At 39.7% G+C, this 23,060-nt stretch overlaps 1 protein-coding gene across 1 annotated transcript in view; it reads right to left on the reverse strand.

Annotated features, from left to right (window-relative positions):
• LOC583832 (sushi, von Willebrand factor type A, EGF and pentraxin domain-containing protein 1) overlaps nucleotides 1-14,282 on the reverse strand; it is a 37,654-nt gene extending 23,372 nt beyond the window's left edge. The window contains exons 1-5 of the mRNA XM_030992451.1: nucleotides 14,143-14,282; nucleotides 5,020-5,205; nucleotides 3,213-3,392; nucleotides 2,389-2,574; nucleotides 1,059-1,271 (exon numbers count right to left, since the gene is read on the reverse strand). Coding sequence (XP_030848311.1) covers nucleotides 1,059-1,271; nucleotides 2,389-2,574; nucleotides 3,213-3,392; nucleotides 5,020-5,205; nucleotides 14,143-14,218 — 841 coding nt within the window. The 5' untranslated portion in view covers nucleotides 14,219-14,282. The remainder of the gene's footprint in view (nucleotides 1-1,058; nucleotides 1,272-2,388; nucleotides 2,575-3,212; nucleotides 3,393-5,019; nucleotides 5,206-14,142) is intronic.
• Between the last annotated feature and the right edge of the window lie 8,778 nt (nucleotides 14,283-23,060).

The following is a 23,060-nucleotide window of genomic DNA, read 5'->3' on the forward strand; positions in this document are numbered from 1 at the left end:
TAACCTTTAAGGTGCCACGTCAGACAATTAGCACATTCAAGAGGGTGCCATGAGTGATTATGACAAAAAAGAAGAGGTTTGTATTCAGATTGCTCCATGCCCTGTAGGCCTACCGATATGGCTTTAAACTACTCTCACATCACATGTTTGCAAAGCATTCTGTCACTCAAAAGTTGAAGATGTTCTAAACCCTTTCCCGAAATTCTTTTCATATTTGTGGTTTGGCTCAATAACTTTGATTCAGAGCCCTAAAAATATTTGCCAGATGCATGAGTAGAAAAGGAAAACAAATTATGCGCACACTGCATCCATTTTCATTTCATGACTATCTTGCGTTATATGTCAAGAATATTAAAGATTAAGCTTTAAGAGCCTCGAATCGGCAACATATCGAGAAATTCATAATAAATCCGGGCCCGAAGGGTTAAGAAAAACACTTTGTTATGAGTGTGTCACAGAATTGTATTTTATAGAGATATAGACTGCTTTGGCAGCCAGCCCTAGAATATTAAAGCAGTCGATATGTCTTTTATATGCCGAATTGAAACAAAAATCTACCAAGAATTCTCACCTTATATCACAGAAAATCTGAGAAACTGTCTGTGTATCCTTGCCAGAAAAATGACTGAAAGTTTCAATCATTTGTGGGAATCGCAGACAAAAAGCGCTGTATGGTAGCCGCGCGTGCACAAAAACAATTTTAACAAGTAAACCAACTAAAGGGGATCTGAGCACAATTGATTTATGCGGCATGTCACCCTGAGCAACGGGCATCTTTAAAAAGACCATTGACCGGTAGGCGAGTGTGGGGGCACTTTTCAAAAGACTATTGACTGGTAAGCGGGTATGAGGGGAACGGCTAAAATCCCGACTGCAATTTCCACCAATCAGATGGCTAGATTTCTAAAGAGAGGTATAAGAATCATTCTAGTGTATGAGGAAAATCACGGTAGGAATGGATCAACTGATCAAACACATGCAATGTTTACAAACGGGCATACACAAGCAACCATAAGGAGACCATAATATTTAAAAGAAATTGCTATAATCTGGCTTACCACATATCGGTACAGCGACTGACCATACTCCCCTCTCCAAGTCTAAACATACTGTCTGCACTGCAGGCTGAGCTGTATAGCCTGAATTACACCTAACAGAAATGGATACACGCTCACCAATGGGCAAACCCTCATCAAAGATATTCCCTGCAAAACCTGTGATTGAGTAACGCTCTCCTCTGGATCTCTCTGGGAGCATGCATCGAGGAGGGCCTGTTGGAAAGACATTGATTAAAGAAAGCATTACAAACAAGAGGGAGCTCATCGAATCGTGGATGCTCCTGCCGAGAAACTGTCTGATCCTTGCTCGATCGAAGGACTTTTTGTGTTCTTTCACTCAATCACATAGCCACGGCATCAGGGTTGCCTTTCAAAGCCCAAACACCCTATAAAGCAGGCTATTTCATCCAAACGATAATAGAAGAAAGAACAGGTATTGACTACAAGTTAACATGTAATGACTGTGGCAATTTCGTATATTGGAGAAACTGCTAGAACACTGTTTAGTGTAGCTTGAAAAAGCATAAAAGAGTCCTTAGATTGAGCAATCCACCTCATTCAGCAGGAGCAGAACACATTGGATGGGATGATGCCCTTATTAATCGACTTTGAAACACATATCTGGTTAAGAAAAATCTAATAATCCATATGGGTCTAAAGGATCCTCCACTGAATAGGGACTCTGGCTATACACTGTCACCTATCTTGGCGCCGGTGATCTCGAGGCAGCAAACAGCAAGAAGCTGGGTGGAAAATGATTTTGTGTTAGAAAGTCCGAAGGAGTGGATGAAAGCTTGATACTCAGTTTTTAGGTTGTTAGAAGCTGAAATTACACGATAATTTGTTTTAGGGTAACCCAATTGAGTCAAAATCTGTTTTTGCTTTAGGCTAGATAAAAGCAAGTCTATGGTATGTATATTGTCATCAAAATGAGCAATGTCTTGAGTAGCTTTTCACATGGCACCATTTTCCGTCATGCCGTGAAGCTCATGGTACTTCAACATTATTACCAAGGTCATAACTGAGCAGCCCAAGAAACTAGCACTCAAGCATGTCAGCTACATTTTGTACCCATTTACACCTGGATGGGGAGTGGTAAATGTAGATTAACATCTTGCGAATGGACACTGACGGTGGGCTGAGACTCGAACCTCCTAAATTGTGATCTCTGGTCTGGTGACAGATCCACTACAGCAAAACGTCTCTAAAACCAATCGTCTCAGTTGCGATATACATAGCGTAAGTTGCAGCTCGTGATTTAATTATAAGAATGTAACAACCTGACTAAATTGAATTATTATCTACGCAAAGTCCTCAAAATTTGTTTTACCTGCTAGTCTGCATTGTGGCATGGAACCAGTCCATTGTCCATTGTCGCACTCTCTGTCTGCAGTTCCTTCGATTTCCCAGCCATCACTGCAGCTATACCTGACTCTGGAACCATGCACATATCCTTGTACTCCTGGCAGTATTTCAATGCTTCTATGAGGGGACCTCATTGGATGTCCACATGGCACTACATCAAAACAATGTCAAAACTGAAGGTATGAGGATATTATATACAGCCCATACAATAATGCACCACGATTCGGACGATTCAAGTTTATATCATCACAACAATATTCACAAGATATAGTTAACAACTGATTTATTCATACCCCTTGTAAATTTGAGTTTTGGGGGTGTTTTTTGTTTTTTGTAAAGCATAAAAGGTGTACTGGTTGAATTATGGCGTCCGTTGTATACTTTTTAATTGTAATCTATTAGCTAATTAAATTAAATTAAATATGTCACTTTCGAAGAAACATACAAATCAATTTGTCGGTTCTAGGACACCTATCCTCCTGGAATTCACCCCCCCCCCCCGGGTAACCACCACCTGTCAACTACCCCCTCTGCTACAAATAAATACATTTTGACAGGCAATTTTTTTTTGAATATCTCTTTTTGAGAACTGACACGGGGGGTGCTGTTTATTTATTGACTGCTTATTTGTTGGTTGACAGTTTAAAGTATAGCTCCTCGGTGATCTTGAGACTGCACTGTGCTGTAGAGTACAGTTTCGAGATCACGTCGGGCAATAGTTTTAACCGTGCCCCTAAAAGCAGTCAATAGTTGTATAGTAGATAGTGATCATTTTCTCTCAAGCCTTACCTCTCTGACATATTGCAGCTAAGGGTCTGTTCCAGCGACCTTCATTGCATCTTGGTAGTTCTTGGCGTGTACTAAGCTCAAACCCGTGTTCACATGAGACACCAAGAAGCATGTCATGAGGAAAGCGAGGTCGTGAAGGTGTCATATGATCTTGGAGGTCTGGTGCACTGCACGCTCGTGCTATTCGGAGTAAATCATAAAGCATAAAATAAGAACAAAAAACATAATTACAATGGAAGAAAACTTTGCGTGATATTTGGTACTTAGATGCACTTGTGTGTTCTCTTAACACTACTGTGAACGGTTACATTTGGTGGTCATAGTTTTTCAAAGAAAGAAAAAAATTGAAAAAGGAATAGGCAGAGAGAGAGAGAGAGATTGTTGATTGATTTTGGGGTGTTTCAGAATGGTTTTCATTACAGTTATTACGCTATATTTCTGATATTATTCTTAATATTTCTAAACATTTTAAAGAGTAATTTATTGTGCAAAGTTTCAAAAATGATTATTGTTACCAGAGGATTCTGACTTGTTGTACAGAGTGCGTATACCTCTTCTGCTATAATTCTCTGTTTAACAAATTTCATTTATAGAGATTTTGTTATTGTTTTTTGTTCTTTCTCAGCTTTCCATGCTTTCTTAAACAATTTGACGTGAATTGATGTTGTGTCATTTACAACCCATCAAAAATGGTTTGGAAGCCTCAAGTTTGATTTTAAGTATCTTGTATTACAATTAACATTTCAGTTGGTTTTACCAGGGAGGTGAAAGAAAGGAGGCGAAACTCTTGTAATTTATTCAAACGCATTCGTGAGTTCTAAAGCGTAAAAATTGAATGTGTAACATTCCACTTGGCTTTGAAGTTCCATGCTCCGAGCCGCGTTTCCACTGCGGGGAATTTTGGAAACAAGGCACCAGTTTCACATTTATTACAAAATATTAAATTACCGGCAAAATTTCAGTGTAAATTATAAACTTTATATGGGGATTGTATTGGGAATAGTGCATCAAACAATTTTCAAATTTAGGACTCCGTCCTTCCTATAATTTGTGTGTCAGAGTTGGTAAAAGAAAAATTAGATCCTGACAAAAACTCAATATTTTAGGATAATGCGCTAATTGTGCATGTTTTAATGTCCCGTTATGTAATCCATGATTTACAATCTTAGATCACTTTCAGTTTGCTAATGCGAGTTTTCGCGTGTTTTTTTAATTTTTGCAGTTGGAAAAAAGGAGGAAATTACACAAATTTGTGTTCGCTTGTTCTATTCTTTACACATTCAACAGTGGATGAGAAAACATTGAAAGGGACAGCGAACAGTTGCTGTGATACCATTTGCTGATGTAGGCATTCTAAATTCTGAAATTTGATGCGCTCTTTCATCTCACCACCTGGTGTTGCAGTTGCAGATTAGCGCATAACTTTTGAGCGGCTTGGAGCATGGGGTCAAAGTAGAGCGGCTTGATTCCAGTCCTTCTCTATCACGTCCCTGGTTTTACAGTTAAATCTGCATACGAAGAACACTCAAGGGGGCCATGAAAAATTGGTCTTTATAGACAGGTGGTAGCTAAAGCAGGTTTGACTGTAATTTTATTTTTTTTACTTCCACTTCAAAGATGGTCGATTGGAGCTAAGACATCGGAACAGAGGATCCGAGTCTAATATGATATCCTTCAAAATCTATTGCTTTTTTATATTCTCTAGATATTGCATTCGGTGACATGTGAAAAGCTGTGGTTTTGAAGAAAAAGAGGATATACTGTAATGCAAAGTAACACATGAATACATAAATAACAGAAGTATTACCTGTTTTAATACACCTTGGAATGCTTGGGACTGCATCCCCGCTATCACACCAGTACCTAGTGGTGTGTTCTTTCTCAAAGCCATTATCACAATAGAAAGTCATGTTTTCACCATGGTTGTATATGATTTTACCATCTGGCTGAAATCCGCCAGAATATAGGCGTCTAACAGTGCACCGTGACGTTTCTGAAAAGAAAAGACATCAAAGTCTTAGGAAAATCAATCAATAATTGTTAAATACCCGGTAGGAAGAAATTCCTTGAATGCTTGAGCGCCGCACAGTGGGCCAGAATCGCCTCAAAGTGTGACAAAATTCAAAATTGGCGAATGTGAATTTTTATATTTTTTTCATTCGCTTGGGGAAGAAAACATTCTAAAGAATATTTTTCCACCCATATTTTAATATTTAGCGAGTTTTAAAAGTGTCATATACCCCTGCGAACATGGGAAAATCTATATGTTGCTCCAAAAATGATAAAAGAGGCAACGTTACAATAGGTGTTGAGAATTTATGAAGGGAAAAGCAATCAACTTCATACTGCGTGCACTTCTTGCCTATTGGTAACCCAATTAGAAAATACAATGACCAAATTTATGGAAGCTTCATTTTGGGAAAAATGAGCATTAAATTTCACCAAAAAAGGAAAAAATTGCAATTTTTAAAAGTAGCATGTTTATTAGGATTCCGGCCGATTCCCGCAGTGATGTTAACCTCAAAATGTCCGCCCAAACCTAAGCTTTCCATGTACGGTATTTTTTTTTTTTGCCAGAATTTGCAACACTGCATGTGCAGGCGCTTTTCCTCCCCACGTCCATCGATTATTATTAGGCATAATCGGTACACATTTGTACTGTTTACGTTTACGCACAACCGATTCAACGCTCGTCCGCGTAACCATGACAACGGTTACGTGAGTGTAGAGCGTATAGCGTAGTGTATATTGCTTTCACACGTTGATGCAATTCGAAATCATAAATGGTATCATTCTAGGAGAACTTGAATTGAAATAAACGATGGCGGTATTAAGAAGACAGCTTTTTCATGCTGTGCATTGAGCTGGCTTCATTTCAGACATCAAACTGGCATCCGAAAGATCCATTGATGCATAATGTGCATACCATAATGTGGGTAACAAGTCAAACATCCCACAAAAACTTCTCAAGAGTTTGTCAAAGACTATTGGACGCTTTCTGTATCGTATGCGAAAGAAATGGAACAAGTGTGGTCGTTACCAGGAATATTTCATGAAAGAGAACAAAATCGATGTCTCATTCTTTAAATTCATATGGAAAGGGAAACTACATTTACCATATACAATGAACAGAAAACAAGTAGTTTGTAAATACGAAAATAGTGGACTAAAAATAGTTGATGCCGGACACTTTTATAGAGAGACATTTAAAAATGCTCCAATTGTGCGTCTTAGGTCAAGAAACCCCTGAAAAGTTCCCCTAGTCAGTGTCATATGAATCTGTCTATGTGAAACAATGCATTTTGGCCTTTTCCATTCAGAAAACTGTATTTTAATGACGTGAGAGAAATTTGAAAATGCTCCAATTGTGTTTCTTAGGTCAAGAAACCCCTTATAAGTTCCTCTAATCTATGTAATATGAATCTGTCTATGTGTTACAATAATTATTTGCCTTTCCCAATCAGAAAACAGTATTTTGATGACGTCATAGAAATTTGAAAATGCTCCAACTGTGTTTCTTAGGTCAAGAAACCCCTTATAAGTTCCACTAATCAGTGTAATATGAATCTGTCTATGCGTTACAATGAATATTTGCCTTGTCCAATCAGAAAACAGTATTTGAATGACGTCAGAGAAATTTGAAAATGCTCCAATTGTGTTTCTTAGGTCCAGAAACCTCTTAAAAGTTCCACTAATCAGTGTAATATGAATCTGTCTATGCGTTACAATGAATATTTGCCTTGTCCAATCAGAAAACAGTATTTTAATGACGTCAGAGAAATTTAAAAATGCTCCAATTGTGTTTCTTAGGTTCCAGAAACCACTTACAAGTTCCACTAATCAGTGTAATATGAATCTGTCTATGCGTAACAATAGTCCAGGCATTTCATGAAAAAAAAGGGTCAACCTCCCACTAATTGCAACAGAAAGTCTGTCAACTGTTTTATACCCAGAAATATGTCCTCTATAACATATCAAAAGTCTTAAGGAATCCAGGTGGGGGAAAGTGCCATGGCGGCCATTTTTTCAAAATGGCCGCCATGTACACTACTGTTGTACAATTCTGGAGATTACTTTTTAACTGCACCTCATTTTACCATGCGTAAGGTGTCATATGAAAGACAATTACATTTCCTACAAGATGATACCTCATTCAATAGGTTTCAAGATGATTTGCTTACCAATTTTGAGCCAAAAGTGTGATTTTTTTACCGTTTTTTTCAAAAATATGAATTGCGCCAAAATACATATTTCTCCATATTTATTTGATTATTATGCTAATCGACTTAAAACTTGCTGAAAAACTGTTCTGCGTCCTGTTTGATATCATATCCAAATTTCAAGTCTATTACTTTTCTAACTTAAAAGTTATAGTGCTCTTAAGTTGACACTTTGTTATGAGCCAAAATGGCAAATTTGGTTGCTAAGGGCTATCTTCTCCTTAGCAACGGTAACATATTGGCGTGAGAAATAGAATATATCACGAGAAATTGCTATCACCAAGCAGATGACTACTTTTAGAGGAAGTATGATGTCAAATGATGCATTTCCATCCTATTTTAATGATAAATATCGCTTAGTTCCCGTTGCTATGGTAATAATATGCCTAGCAACCGATATAAAACACATATTTTTGTTGTTAATCTAATATTTTCCATATCTCTGCTTCTAAATAACATAGAGTTTTGATTTTAAGTGCTAAACATACATTTCCAGGGACAAGGAATCAAATAAATTAAATTTTAATGAGCTAAACCTAGCCAAAAAGCCGAAACGGCAGCCATTTTCCAAAATGGCCGCCATAAACCTGATATTTCCAATATCTCCGCTTCTAAATGACTTAGGGCTTTGATTTTCAGTGCTAAGTATACATTTTCTGGGGCTAGGAATCCAAGGACACACATTTCAAAAAGCTAAACCTGACCAAAAAGCATTATTCTGAGGATGTGTCAACTATATACCATGGCATGGCGTATGCCTGATGGACAACGTGCATGTATAGGTCATAATTATTATAATACTGCATGTAGTTACCATAACCTCAGACTACCATATTCGATCCATGAATCTTCCTCAAAAAGTATATTCATCGTCATCACTGTCACATGCATCTTGGGTTGACATGCTGGCCCTCTACAGTTGCCACATGCAGCTGAGCACTCTATGCTCTGCTTCTTGCAGGTGCACTTCAGACTGCTGCAGTCTGCCTGGCAGTTGCAGCGGATCATCTTGAGGAGCTCTTCCGGAGCTGGTGGCAAGTCCGTCTGCACGGGCACGAGTCCTCAACTGCTTTCCCGCCAACTCCAGTCATCTGGTCGTAGCTCATCAGCTGCAATGCCCTTCCACTACCGGACCTGGTAGTAGACACGAAGGCTGTGGTGTTTCGCTGCTGCTGATGTTGGCGGTAGACTCTGGGTTTGTACATGAGAAATGCTGGAGGCGACCTTCTGGCAGAACCGCTTATGTCGCGTCACTGCTGCTTCTACAACATCATCGGTGGACGCTGTCGGTCTGTCAAACACAATTGCTCGTTCACGGAAGTGCGCACTGGTTTTGAATTTGTGAAGGGAAGCTTCCTTGCCAATGCCATACACGCGGGAAGTAGTATCACATCCCACGAGAGCGTGCATGAAGAAAATGTGCTGTGATACATTGGGCCTAACTGCTGTTTGACAGACTTCATGTTCTAGAGACGCAGTTTCTTCAAATTCTTCTTTGGCTCGGGTTGGAAGAACAGGTCACATGACTCGAGGTTGGTGTGGTAAATGAGCAGGATGAGTAGATCTGTGTTATTTCCGATCAGCACAGTATTCAGTGGTGGCTGCAGACTCTACTGCTTTCTGCACTATGAGGAGATCAGCGTCAACTGCAGCATGATGTTTCTGGCAGTTCTTTGCCCGTAGTTTGGTGCTGAGCATGTTGATGAAGTGCTGCTTATTTGTCTTGTTTGCCAGGAATTGTTCCTCCTTCATGTGGTCTGCATATCTTCATCAAACGTCACCGTTGCTCCAGCATTCCCTCTTGCACGTCTTTGGTGTGATGTGCCCTTTGTTGATGTACCATCATATCCATCAAACACGACTGTTTCCTGTCCATACTTCTTTGTGACATACATGTACTCTGTGTATTGCCTGCAGATACCTTTGTATGTTGAGCCACGTGCCCATGGAATGCGCTGAAGGCTGAACTAGTGCCCCACCATCCAACACGTAGTGGACTTGGTCTGTGATTCCTGGTGCATCCTTTGTCAGGAGTGTCAAGATAGCATCTGCTAGCACTGGCTTCTGTAGCTGTCGGAGCAGCAGTGTGGAATCTAACAGAGCTGATGGGTTACTGCACAGCTCATATTTGACCACAGACTCTAGAGCCTCTGTAGCTTTTGCAGCAATTGTCAGTCGCTGGAAAAGCAGCTGGGGATCCACTTGTACTGCCTCACCATCAATTTTTACTGCCGATTTCGAAGCCAAGGTGATGGCCTGATCCTTCCTCTTGAATGTGTAGTCAGCAGCAATTTGTCCATTCATGTTGGTCAGGATTGCTGTTCCGACAGTTTTTGCTGAGTCCACATTGACTTTGCTGGTTGCATGTACCCCTGTCGAAATGCTGTGCAAGCTCGGATCTGAGCTGAAAGGTGTTCTCTCTTTCAGACAGCTGATAACTGCATGTGTGTCTTTCATGTCACGTGCTTGTCTAGCATTTGTCATGTCCTTGTTTTGTTCACCAGTGTTATAGTTGACACTTGTGAGCTGTTGCATAGCATTGTTGACTTCAGCACAGACAGGCATGGAGAGCAGCCATATGAGACGCTGTTGCTCTGTCATGCCTTGCCCTCTCGTCAGGCCACCGCTAGTCTTCATACTCCTCATTAGGACCTGTTCGATGGTGAGATCTACGGACAGACCAGCCCATAGGCGATCACTTCTCCTGACAACATGGAACCTAGCTTCTTCGAATCGTTGGTACACATCTGGATGTTCATCCTTGAGCTTGCTCATTCGCTGCACATAGAGGTGGATTGATTTGGTGTAGAGGTTGTGCCCAGAGACTGCCAGGTAGGGAAACATTTCTAACACAGCTTCAAGGTGCAACGCCCAGTTGCCAATGCGCTCTGCTCTAATAAACTTCCGTAGTATGTCAACCATCTCCATACTGTAGCCAAAGTGTGGCGGTCCTACAGGACTTCAAGGATTCGGTTTTGGCCCGGAGGAGCTTCTTGATTCTGGTTAAAACATCAGCTTGGCAGAACTCCTCTGCAGACACAGAACCTTCCATCAGATTCTTGTAGAGGGCAGCAAGTTCATCAAGATCAGTGTTTCCAGTTCCGTTTTGTCGTAGACTTATCATCTGGTGACACTGTTGCCTCATTGGTCTCCTCAACTTCATGTGGATCTGCAGATGGTTGAGGGAGTGGCACACCAAGTGCGTCTAACAAAATCAAGGCGTTCAGTGCTGCATCAACAAGTAGATGTCCCCGTATTGCTCGTGCAATAGCCTTGCTTAACATCATGTGTACCACCGCGTTGTCTGCATAGATTGCTTCCCAAGAAACTCATTTCTGTGTGAAAGCCTCCCAGGCGCAAAACTATGTCATTCAAAACACTTCCTGTTGGCTCAGTCTCGATGCTCATGAGGGCTTTCCACCATAGTGGTTGGTCAAAGGTGATGATGGGCGTAACACCATGCCGACAAGCATGCTCACACACAAACTTCAGTGTGGAATAGATGCAAGTGACATCGCTGAGATTCATGTCGATCATTGGTGAGGTGAAAATAACGGATGTCTTCCACAGGAGATCAAGGTCTGCTGTTAGGTCCTTTGCCTTCATGTTGACCACCTTCTTGTATGTCAGTGTTGTCATACCGCGGCTCTCTTCTTTGTGGTAATGGATAGGAATTCATCCCACCGTGGAGATATCGCTGGAGGTGACCTGCGCCCTGAGGGTAGGTCTGCTTATCTTGGTGCCTGGGGTTATGGCAGCAATCATTTCCATGCCATGGAATGTATTGTTATCATCAAGGGTAGGGATGTTGTGGTCTACATTGCCTGCAGCATACTGGACAAACTCCGAACTGAAATCAGGTATGTCTGTTCCATGAGACATCACAGCATTCCGTTCAAAAGTTTGAACTTCCTGACAGGAGCAGCTGAAACCAAGATTGTGGAGGGAATCAATCAAGAAGCGTGATGCAAATTGATGGTGCATTCGGATCCCAAGTCCAATTCTGCAGTGGAGCCAGCAGAACTTGTGGTCGGGCTGCTTGCATAACTGCCTGCCCAACTGAGGCCGTCTTCATGAGCACATTCTTGCGGACAAACAATCCTCCAAGCAGTAACCTTAGGCTTTCTGGCAGGAAATTGATGTTTTCCTCCTCCGACAGCATGTCAGGGTAGAGCTCATGTGATGTCATGACACTCTTTATGTCATCTCTGATCAGTTAAGCTGCAGTTTTGATTATTCAGGATCGGCAGCCTGTGCATGGCCATAAAGATCTTGGAGAACCACCTTTGCTGTGGTCCGGAATGTAACCACGTTTGGCTTCCCATTGACCTCTGTTTGCAGGATTTTGTCTCCAAAGTGATTATCCAGCGTTATCTTGTGTGTGGCCATATGCTTGAAGCCCTGATCCATGGAGATTCTCTTCCATCAGGCTAACTAGGTCACTGATTTTTATCTGCTCATCATCATTTTCCTCAAGGAAATGGGCAACTCTGATAAATGCATCCCCCTGTGTTTCATCTTTGAGCCGACCAAGTTTTTGTTTTTTCCCCTTTATTCTGTCAGGCTGATATACAGTGGGTATTTCCTTGTTGGTGCGGAAGTTAACACTGCAGACCTGGTGGTACACTGCATTTGCAGCATGAAGGTCATGCCCATGAAGGACCCGGGCTTTGACTGTTTCTGCCCAGGCATCCTTCCTTTCGTCAAAGCCCACATATTGTCCTTGAATAATTATGACCTATACATGTACGTTGTCCATCAGGCATATGGCATGCCATGGTATATAGTTGCCATGGCTGCCATTTCGGCTTTTTGGTCAGGTTTAGCTCATTGAAATGTGTTTCAAAGAATTCCTGGGCCCAGAAAATGTATATTTAGCACTGAAAATCCCTAAGTCATTTAGAAGCGGACATATTGCGAAATATCAGGTTTATCGCGGCCATTTTGGAAAATGGCTGCCGTTTCGACTTTTTGGCTAGGTTTAGCTCATTAAAATTTAATTAATTTGATTCCTTGTCCCTGGAAATGTATGTTTAGCACTTAAAATCAAAACTCTAAGTCATTTAGAAGCAGAGATATGGGAAATATTAGATTTACAACAAAAAATATGTGTTTTATATCGGTTGCTAGGCATATTATTACCATAGCAACGGGAACTAAGTGATATTTATAATTAAAATAGGATGAAAGTGCATCATTTGACATCATACTTCCTATAAAATTAGTCATCTTTTCAAGTTCGGAAGGGGGGGGGGGCAAATCACCAACAGTATTACACGTTACATGCCGGTCCCACGGAACGTTTTTCAAAATGGAGTATTAACGATCAGGTAGAGCGTAAATTGGCGTGGGGTCCAGGACATGAGCCTTGGCAGGGGGTCAAGGGGCTGAGCCCCCGGAAGCTCAGGTTTTTTAAGGTATTTACTTACGGTCGGATGAGCATCCAGGGGCCGCCTTAGAGCCCTTGGTGGGGTCCAGGGGCAGAGCCCCCGAAAGCTCAGGGGTTTTAGGTATTTAATTACGGTCAAATGAGCATCCAGGGGCCCGCCTTAAAGCCCTTGGTTGGGTCCAGGGGGCAGAGCACCTGGACGCTCAGGGGTTTTAGGTATTTTATTACGGTCAGATGAGCATCCAGGGGCCCGCCTTAGAGCCCTTGGTGGGGTCCAGGGGGCAGAGCACCCGGAAGCTCAGGGGTTTTAGGTATTTAATTACGGTCAGATGAGCGTATCGCTATTATAAAGCCCTCCATTGATAAATACCGTATAGGTGGCATGTATTAGGCATGCGCAGTGTTTATTAAATTTAATTCCCGTGAACTTTCCTTTTCTTTGAATGGAATTTTATATGTAATTTAATTCAGGTTTTTATTATTGTTATGTTCTTGGGTTAAAAATACAAAGCATGTTTACTCCTGTACTGCTTTTTTTTTTTTTTTTAGGAGGGGGGGCGTTTTTTTTTTTTTTTTTTGGGGGGGGGGGCAAAATGCGTTTTGCCCCCCCCCCCCCCCCACTTTTTTGTTTTTTTTGGGGGGAACTGCCCCCCTGACCCCCACTTCCGGCGCCTATGCATGTCATACATGTACATATAGACAAAGCTTGGCAACAACTAACAAGTCAAAGGAGCATTAACTCTATTTAGAATGATGTGAGTTAAACATCCTTCTGGCTCCAAACAGATGATATTTTACGAGGTAAAATTTCATATTGCAAGTCATTAAGTCAAACATAATACCTGCTGGAGTCTCACATACTAGTCATTAGCATTCTCATAATTATAATGTTTTAAACACCAGGATAGATAAAGGTGTTGTGGTACCATGAATAAGTCTCCTGACTATGAACAACAAGGTATGGTTTCGAATCCCTGTTGCAGCTGTTACACCATTCCACTACAACACCACTGTACATCTAATAAAATCCTAAGATGGGGAGGCATTAGGACCATGTATTTAAACAAAAAACAAAATAGGCCTATGTATATATGTATATAAATCAGCCGATATTTATCCCTTCATATCTGAAGAAACATGAAGGGATGTTGATTTCAATAATTTGACGAAAATTACAATATTTGTTTTTTGGAATCCATAAGGACCCTGTATATTTACAGGGAATGTTGGGCGGGTTGCGCATGCTTAATATCATGAATTAATGTGCGATTGGTCACGTTGTATAGTACAAGTCTTGAAAATATCGTGATAGTCCACTTACCGCCATTGACGTTCTGAAACAGGCAAAGAAACAGTCCTATGAACAGGAGTAGATAATGATAACTCTTTCCCTCCATTGCTTGTCGATGTACTAGACTCTAGCCTCAATACTTCCTTCCATGTTCCATTTGTAAAGAAAGGAACCGTATTTCTAAATGTACAGAATAGGCGTGGCCACGCTCCGAACGATGCTCGAAGATGGAGAGTGCTGATTGGATAAATATCATAGGAGAATGTGTCAATCAACATATGTGTTTCATATCCGTCAATATATACATTGCTTTTATTCCATGCATTGGGTTGAAGTTAGTCGAGTACGCAGGATTTTTTTCAAGGAGGTTGTTTGAAAATTGAAAATCGCGCCAACCGATATTTCAAATGGTTGCATGCTTGTTGGACTCATAGAACCTGCCAAATATAAGAGGGAAATAATATTGATATATCTATGAATATTTATAAAAAATAAATAGTATAATGTACAGTAAGCCTACAGAAATACATTTTAGAAAGTAATTGGGACCGAGTTGATTTGTGTGAAGAGGTTTGGTTTTCAATCGAAATCGCTCACTGCAGTGAAGTAGCTATATAGGGGCGAATGCGACCTGATCAGATGGTGAAAAAGGAGAGAACCCGAGAACAACAAATAAAGGAGATAGAGGGATGAGGACATAATTTCCTGCAACAAACCATACAAGATGATACGATCCCTTTAAAGTAGACATTAAATATTGATTTAATTTGTATCATTGCAAAAAGGAAGGTTAATTCGAACAAGGTTATCGAAATTGTCCGTCTGTTAAAGGGTGATCTCTAGCAATTGTTTTTGTTATGATCACGCCACTTTCATTTTGAATTAATTTATGGAAGTGTTGATTTTACAGAGGGTAGAAATGATTAGAGAACAGTGTGATTCCATGATAAACCATAACATTCTATCTTTCCTTTTCTTCTCTATACCGGGCACAATAACAGGATTCACTTCCGCGGAGATTGTCATCTCTTCCTAACTCAATAACAGGATAACGAGAAGTCGATCACTCTTGATTTCTTTCCGGAGAGCAAGGCCTATTTATATTATGGACATGAGTGAAAGGTAAAATATATCAAAGGGGGGCATCTTTCCCGTAAAGAATTTTGAAATGTGAGAGCAAATCAAACCAAACATCAGAACAGAAATAATCATATCAAAGCCGGGCAGCTATACTTATTGGATACAGTTAATGTAGAGGAGATTTGGGCAACGAAAAGGAGAGGGAGATGAGAGAGAGAGAGAGAGAGAGAGAGAGAGAGAGAGAGAGAGAGAGAGGGGGTGGTATAGGGTAGGGAAGGGAGGTGGCAGTAGCCAAAATGTGCATGGGGCGATTCGTGCATAACATCTTTTAATTAAGTATTGTTAGTATAACTATTCAATGATATCAAAACCAATTATATATTTTATCAGTTTGATATAATAATTACCCCTCTTTGACATTTTGAAATAAAGTAGACGATTTAATCACCCACCCCCAAACCGACCATATCATCTCATGCTTGCGAAGGCTATAAAACCAATGTGGGGATTTTCCCTATTTTTTGTTTGTTTTATTGACCTGTAACCCGGGATATCCGTTGTACTAGGGATATTTCTGGCACGCATAAGAACTAGGCCTATATCATAGCAAATTTTGTTTGTTAAAACCTGGTGCAATATTTCACAGAGTCATGTAACGAAATGTATGTGAATTTTAAAGAAAAAACGTCAAATCGATCGGTAGAAATTCTTTTTAAAATTTGCGGGAAAAACATGGTTCTGCATTCGGTTTCTGCTCGAAAATTGAACTGAGCACCACTTTTTAATGGATGAGTTTTTTCTTCCTTCTGTCAGACTTAAAGCCAAAGGATGCATTTGTACAATGATTTGATTTAATTTGAGTGGATTTATTTATTTCTCTTCATGGTCTTTTTCCAAAATTAGAAACTAATTACGACATAATCATGCATCGTTATTGAGATACCAAATACGGCCAAGCGAAAAGGTCATGAAAACATTGTAAAGCGTATTTATTTCAAGTATACACGTTATGCGCTATGCGGAAGTATAATATTATAAAACGATACCAGTGTCTGGTTTGTACAAGGTAATGGATATATTTCAGAACTTAATAGGGATCGAACCCCTAAAAAGAACAAAAATAAACTATTCGATATTCGAATGCATAAACATCAAGCTAGAATATGTGGCTTCTGAATGCTCGATACCGGTCATTCAAGATTAAGTTCAAGATTCAAGTAGTTGTCCTAGAGGATGGTTGTCGTTGGTGGTAGTTGTCCGGGGGTAGTTGTCCTAGAGGATGATTATCGTAGGGGTAGTTGTCTGGAGTAGTTGTCCGGGGGTAGTTGTCCTAGAGGATGGTTATCGTAGGGGTAGTTGTCTGGGGTAGTTGTCGGGGGGTAGTTGTCCTAGAGGATGGTTGTCGTAGGGGGGAGTTGTCTGGGGTTAGTTGTCCGGGGGTAGTTGTCCTATAGGATGGTTGTCGTAGGGATAGTTGTCTGGGAGTAGTTGTCCGGGGGTAGTTGTCCTAGGGGGTAGTTGTCTGGGGGAAGTTGTCTAGGAGGTAATTGTCCTGGGGGGGGGTAGTCGTTCTAGAGGGTGGTTGTCCTAGGGGTTAGTTGTCTGGGGGAAGTTGTCCGGGAGGGTTAGTCGTTCTAGAGGGTGGTTGTTCTAGGGGTTAGTTGTCTGGGGTAAGTTGTCCGGCAGGTAGTTGTCCCGGGGGGGGGGTAGTCGTTCTAGAGGGTGGTTGTCCTAGGGGTTAGTTGCCTGGGGCAGTTGTCCGGGAGGTAGTTGTCCCGGGGTTAGTTTTCCCGGGGGGTAGTCGTTCTAGAGGGTGGTTGTCCTAGGGGGTAGTTGTCTGGGGGAAGTTGTCCGGGGGGAGTTGTCCGGGAGGTAGTTGTCCCGGGGGTAGTCGTTCTAAAGGGTGGTTGTCCTATGTGTTAGTTGTCGTGGGGGTAGGTGACTGGGGTTGTTATCCGGGGGGGGGGGTGGATGTACATGGGGTAGGTGTCCTAGAACCGTTTATGACCATAACCATATAGACATCCAAACAATTATACAAAATACAATAATGAATATGAAAAGGTCCTGTAGAAAAGCAAATTCTTGGGAGCCACAATAATTCAGTGTTTTATTAATCATTTATTGGGACGTGCATAATAATACGCGAATAAGATAAGGTCATCTAACGATGCTATACAAAAATGCAGTAATTACAAAGCACTTATTGGAAGAGGGCAGCATAACATATAAATACAGTGTTCATTTTAAGTTCTTTGACAAGTTAAGTGTCAATCATCAATTTTCAATTCATTAAAAATTTATTTATTTCAACGAAAATCCGATCATACGTCGCAACATAAATTCGAATTGTGCATTATTCACAATCAAAATGATAAACGTTAAAACATGACGAGAAACATACTTACATGTATACGTTCAAAATAATTGTTCACATAGGTGATGGTGGGACATAAAATAGTATACCATAATATAATTAGAAACGAAATAAAAAGAACATCACGAAGAAAAAATATATGCAGTCCTTAACATAACAACATCATTTTCTCGTATATATGATACAGAAGTTACAGTCAGCGTGCGAATATTGTGATATGGATAATTATGAGAGAGAAAAGTGTTATACTCTGCTGTATAACTTGTAGACGTATTTGATTATTTGAATGTTTCCATTGTTTGACGATCCTCGCTAAAAATAGATTCACCACGTCAAAATTGATAGAATTCATTCGTGTGTGTTTTTATATGAATAAGATCGACTTTTCAAGACATTTCATCGAGGCAAGGATTCTGTTGTACGAAGAAATAGTGACCGATAAAAGAGCAACGAATTTTATACTGCAAGTTTTCGTTCTCGAGCCCATGCATTTAATTATCATCGAAACCGCTTTCGAAATGTTTTATTCCGGTTCATTTTAGGGAGATATATGAGAACGTACGCGCCAGGCTTTCTTTTTCTTGTTTTTTTTACTTCATTTATCAGGTTTATGCATATCATCGGAACACGAGCCCAACTATGGTTTGGGGGAGGGGGGGGGGTGCAGAAGGTTGGTAAACAGAACCGAAGCCGAATGTGGTTGTATGGCAGGCCCTATGAGAACCCACTAGTCTTTCGACAGTGCCTGATCCGTTTTTGTGTCGCAATCAGCTGAGAAAAATAAATCACCCTCAACGCATAGTTTTTTCTCGACGGGTGTAATTTTGGAGTTCGCGCGATTAGTCGAGATATTACGCTCTGTATGAGATTCAGGTATAGAGCGGGGGGAAAAGATCATTACAGAAAAAAAAAATATTTAAAAACGAACAGAATCTGAACTTAAACAGTGCTGGTTGACAAATGAGGACAGAGAGGTCCTAACAAATAAATCATCTTGCAGCTAGGTACGCTCTATCCACCCGGTTACAATGGCAGTTTCCGTTTCTTTCCTCATTCCTAACTTTTTCTTCCTACCTGTTTTTCTCCAGATTACCTTCCTTCAACTTCTTGTTTCTTACCTTCTTGCCTCCTCTTCCTTTTTTAAATTTAATTATTATTCCTCATTCTCTTATTTTCTGCTTTCTCTCTCCTTTCTCCACCTCTCCCCCTTTTCTCCCCTCCCTCTTTTTTTTTTATTTGTTATTGTTCTTTTTCTTTTTTCCCCTCTCTCTTCTTATTTCATCTCCTTTCGTCTCCCTTTTCCTTCTTTCCTCCTTGAGTACTCTCTTTCTCTCTCTCTCTCTCTCTCCATATCGCTCTCTCTCTCCATCTCTCTCTCTCTCTCTCTCCCTCTCTCTCCCCTCTCTCTCTCTCTCTCTCTCCACCCCCTCTTGCCCTACCTTTTCCATCTTTCAATCCTTTCTTCAAAACTGATATCGACGCGTCGCCATCTCATCTTCCCAGAAGCAAATAACATCTTGCAAATCCATTCTATTCTGGTTTCCAATGACTACCCATAGACCTGGTCAATGACCAAGCCATCAATGATTAGCAGAAGAGAGTGAATGTTATTCGATGTGATTCACATAATCTGGTAATTCTTTTGATTGGCTGCCTGTGGTCACGTGATGTGGTGTACGAGCCTACCAATAATAGTCCTAGAGCCATTCAGGATCTAACCAATTTTTGGAGGGTTCAATGAAACTTGGTTGCAGAATGTCATCAAAGTGAAAGTTAAATTCGTTAGGTGTGGTAATCTTAATCATCATGAAACAATCGCCGAATTCGATTCGCTAAAATTTGCTGAAATTAGTGGATTTTCCCCTTCCAAATTTATTTATTGATTTCATCTCTCATGATCAAATTCTGTCTAATAATATGTATACCCAAGCTCTCTACTTATTTCTATATTTCCATCACGGCAGAGAATATTGATAATTGATTGTTATACTTTTTGAAGGATGATTCACCAGTTTAGGAACGGATATTTTGAAATTGGAAGTCGCATAATTCTGGTGCAGCTATCAACACTTTTAAAGCATAACTTTCCTTGTCATCACCTGTGTCAATCAATGTATAATTGCGACTTAATCAATATTTTCCTATTGGCATTACAGTTGAACTAGGTTAAGATATATGTTTATTTTGCAAACGAGTATTCGTTTGTATCACGGCTTTTATTGCTGTGTTATATCTCTCTCAATGTACTATGGAATTTTATTTTAACTGTTCTGTATAAACGTTATGCTTTGTGATGTATTTATGTTCATGTTTATTTAGGGCCCCATGGAAGACCAGGGCACTAATGTCCTTTGACAAGACATTGATCTACATTTGCCACTCTCCACCCAGGTGCTCGCTGCATAGGCCAACAACAATGATCAAAAGTGAAATTATTGTTTTTCAGATTTGATAATATTACTGTACGTTAAACACAAATGGTATAATGAAAGGTATAGATAGGATTATTTTTTTCTCGTTTGTTTGTTGTTATTGTTTGTAAAACAAATATATAGCTTTTGAAGAAAAAATACTTGTTTGATAAATAATAATCGTTTGACGTTTGCAATCATTTTGTAATTTTGTAGTACTGGATATGCTTGTTACACCCTGTCCTATAGCTTCCATCAATCCTCCGTTTGCCTATAGTCTTTAGATATCCATTTGAAATGATGTCATGTGTTTAATACGTCCCCGCTTTCTTGAGAAAAATGTTTTATAATGATGCAGAAAATGGCCTTAATCTTTAATTGCCATTGATCGATTTCGAAAATCGCCTTATTTATTTATTCATTTATTTATTTCTAATCTTTTGTCAGGGTAGCTCATTCACCAATAAGTAGTGGTGTTCAATGGGGCCCTAACTAATCATGAACATATATATTACAGATAGTTCATTAAACTATGGCGTGCAACAGAAGTCACGACCATTCCCATTAAGCTAGTTGGCGGAAACATCATGCCAATAAGATCCAAACACGTGACCGGTACTCTCGTCAATCTGCCAAAGATAAGCTGTCCATAATCTTACATCTTTAAACATTAAACACGAAATCGCGATTCTGAGTGGTTGAAAATCGAGTTGCGATTAAAAATGTTGGGAGCCCCAAATTAGTTAAAATTTGATGGCCAATTTTCACTTAAATTGTATCAGAATGTCAAAGAGGATTTAATTTAAGACACACTTCTGCAAAGAAATCTCTCTAAAAAAACACTTTTTTCGGACAAAGAGAGAGAGAGAGACAGAGAAAGAGAGGGAGAGGGGGGGGGGGTAGATGTGTTGAGGATGATGATGATGGTGGTGGTAATGATGATGGTGGAGACAGAGAAAGAAAGAATGAGTGACCTGCCAGTGTCACAAATGAGGTATCAAAATATGCTCATCTGCCCGTAATTAAACGCCGAATCTCTGCCCGCTGGAAAACCCCATTGAGCCCTAATAGTGCGGTATGGTAGGTAATCCCGTAGGATTTTTGTGCCAAAATTATTTTTTTGCTGTTTTGGCTTCAAAAGGGTCCCAATTGACCAAAAATGATGGGGTCCAGATTTTCAGACCCCTCCTTCATTTCCTGGGGGGTCCTAAACCGGGAGCCAGTGGGGGTCAACCTAGCTGGGAAGGAAACCAATTTTAATGTGCACAGATATAAAGATCGCATAGCTCCACATAACAAAAATGACCGTCTGGCATGTTCTAAGTGGTGGGTGTGGCCAGGGGGACGCCCCCACCAAAAAAGTGTCCCTTTTGACGACAAAATAGTATTATGTGAATAATATTTTAACGAAACCTTGAACCACCATAAGTTTGGTGTCATAGTAAGAGAGTAAATTATCTACATTTTGCTACCAATTTCAAAGAATTTGGGATTAATAAACATCGCAAATTTAAGTAAAAAACATGATTTTTGTGATTTTTTTTCTCGAAAAATTTAATTTTATAAAAAAACATTATTTCCATATATCGAAATTGGAGAATTGCATTTTTTCATAACTTTCCAGGAATTTGCTTATGTACAATGACAAGATCCTGTGCCAGGGAAAGGTTTATATATCGTTTCAATAAAAAGTTATAGCAATCCAAAGTTATTGATTTGATTTTCACAAAAACAACATTCTTGCCCACATGTGTAATAACTGTGTGCATATACGTGCATTAGTGTATTAAGGACCTGTTTGGTGTATTTACATCGAGTTTTAAAGATAACTTTGAACTAAAACCTCTAATCACCATGTATTTGGTGTCAAAAGATGGATAATTAAAATACCTTCATTCTGATATCAATTTCAATGAGTGATGTAGTGTGTGTAATATAAATTTTGAGCCAAAAAGGGGCTTTATTGTAGATCATTCCTCTGATTTTTGCCAGTATATCGGTATATTAACTGGACAAAGGTGATTAGACATTTAGTAGTGCAGAAAGTTCAAAGGATTTAGAGCGCTGAGTGCAATTGATAAGTTCTTCTCCTGTACTATGGGCGTTTCAGGAAATGTGGACATTGGCAGTTGCCTCCCCCCCCCCCACCCCCACCCCCACCCCGCCCTTTCCATCCGCTTGTCATAATCTTGCCAATGTCTAAGACAAGTTAGTGCATCGATCAACATGAATATAATATAATATCGCCATATTTGGTTTAATGGTTTATTTTGCCTGACTACTAAGAAAACACGTGTATGCTTGTAAGCAACCAATACTCCGCATAATTCCTATTGTGATAAGATTACAATGACATAAACTTTTCTCAAAAAATAGTTTCGGCCAGGTATGCAAAGTTATTTTTTTCTCTCGAATACAAGTAATTCGGTACAAAAATCGAAGGAACATAATGAAACTACTTGATTCGATTGAATCTCAGTTTTAGTCTTTGTGTGTTTCAAATAGGAAGTTCCAGAACTACAATTGAGATCAATTTGAAATCTTTTCTGCTTAGCCATGAATAATTTAAAATCGTTACTAACTCCTTGAACTCCCTGATTCCATACTTTCATAGAGAAGAAGTAATATGCTTTCCAATGATACATTGATTACATCAATCTATACACGCTTCACTGAGCAACACTCGCAGTGCTGAAACGTGTAAATGAATGAGAACAGCAATGCAACGATCTTTTATTTGTCATTAACACTTGGTATCAAAATGAATAATGCATATGCTGTAAATTATTGAAAAACAATTTCGTCATAACAATAGCAGAGATTTATATTCGATTTTGTTTCTTCGTTCCAATTTTGTTTATATATATTTTGTGATGAGAAATAATAAAGATTTGGACTAAGTGATTTCATGATGTGCTAAAAATTGAAATGATTACGTTTATTGTGATTCACCTCTCCATTTAAATATAGTACTTTGACAATCATATGTTGAAAATGCATTTAATTATTCAGCCCAACATGTTCTATGTTTATGAATGATACAAGATTATTATTATTTTTTTAATGATTATTTGCTGTTC

This window comes from Strongylocentrotus purpuratus, unplaced genomic scaffold, assembly GCF_000002235.5.
Source record: "Strongylocentrotus purpuratus isolate Spur 01 unplaced genomic scaffold, Spur_5.0 spur5_scaffold_2, whole genome shotgun sequence".
Lineage (NCBI taxonomy): Eukaryota > Metazoa > Echinodermata > Echinoidea > Camarodonta > Strongylocentrotidae > Strongylocentrotus > Strongylocentrotus purpuratus.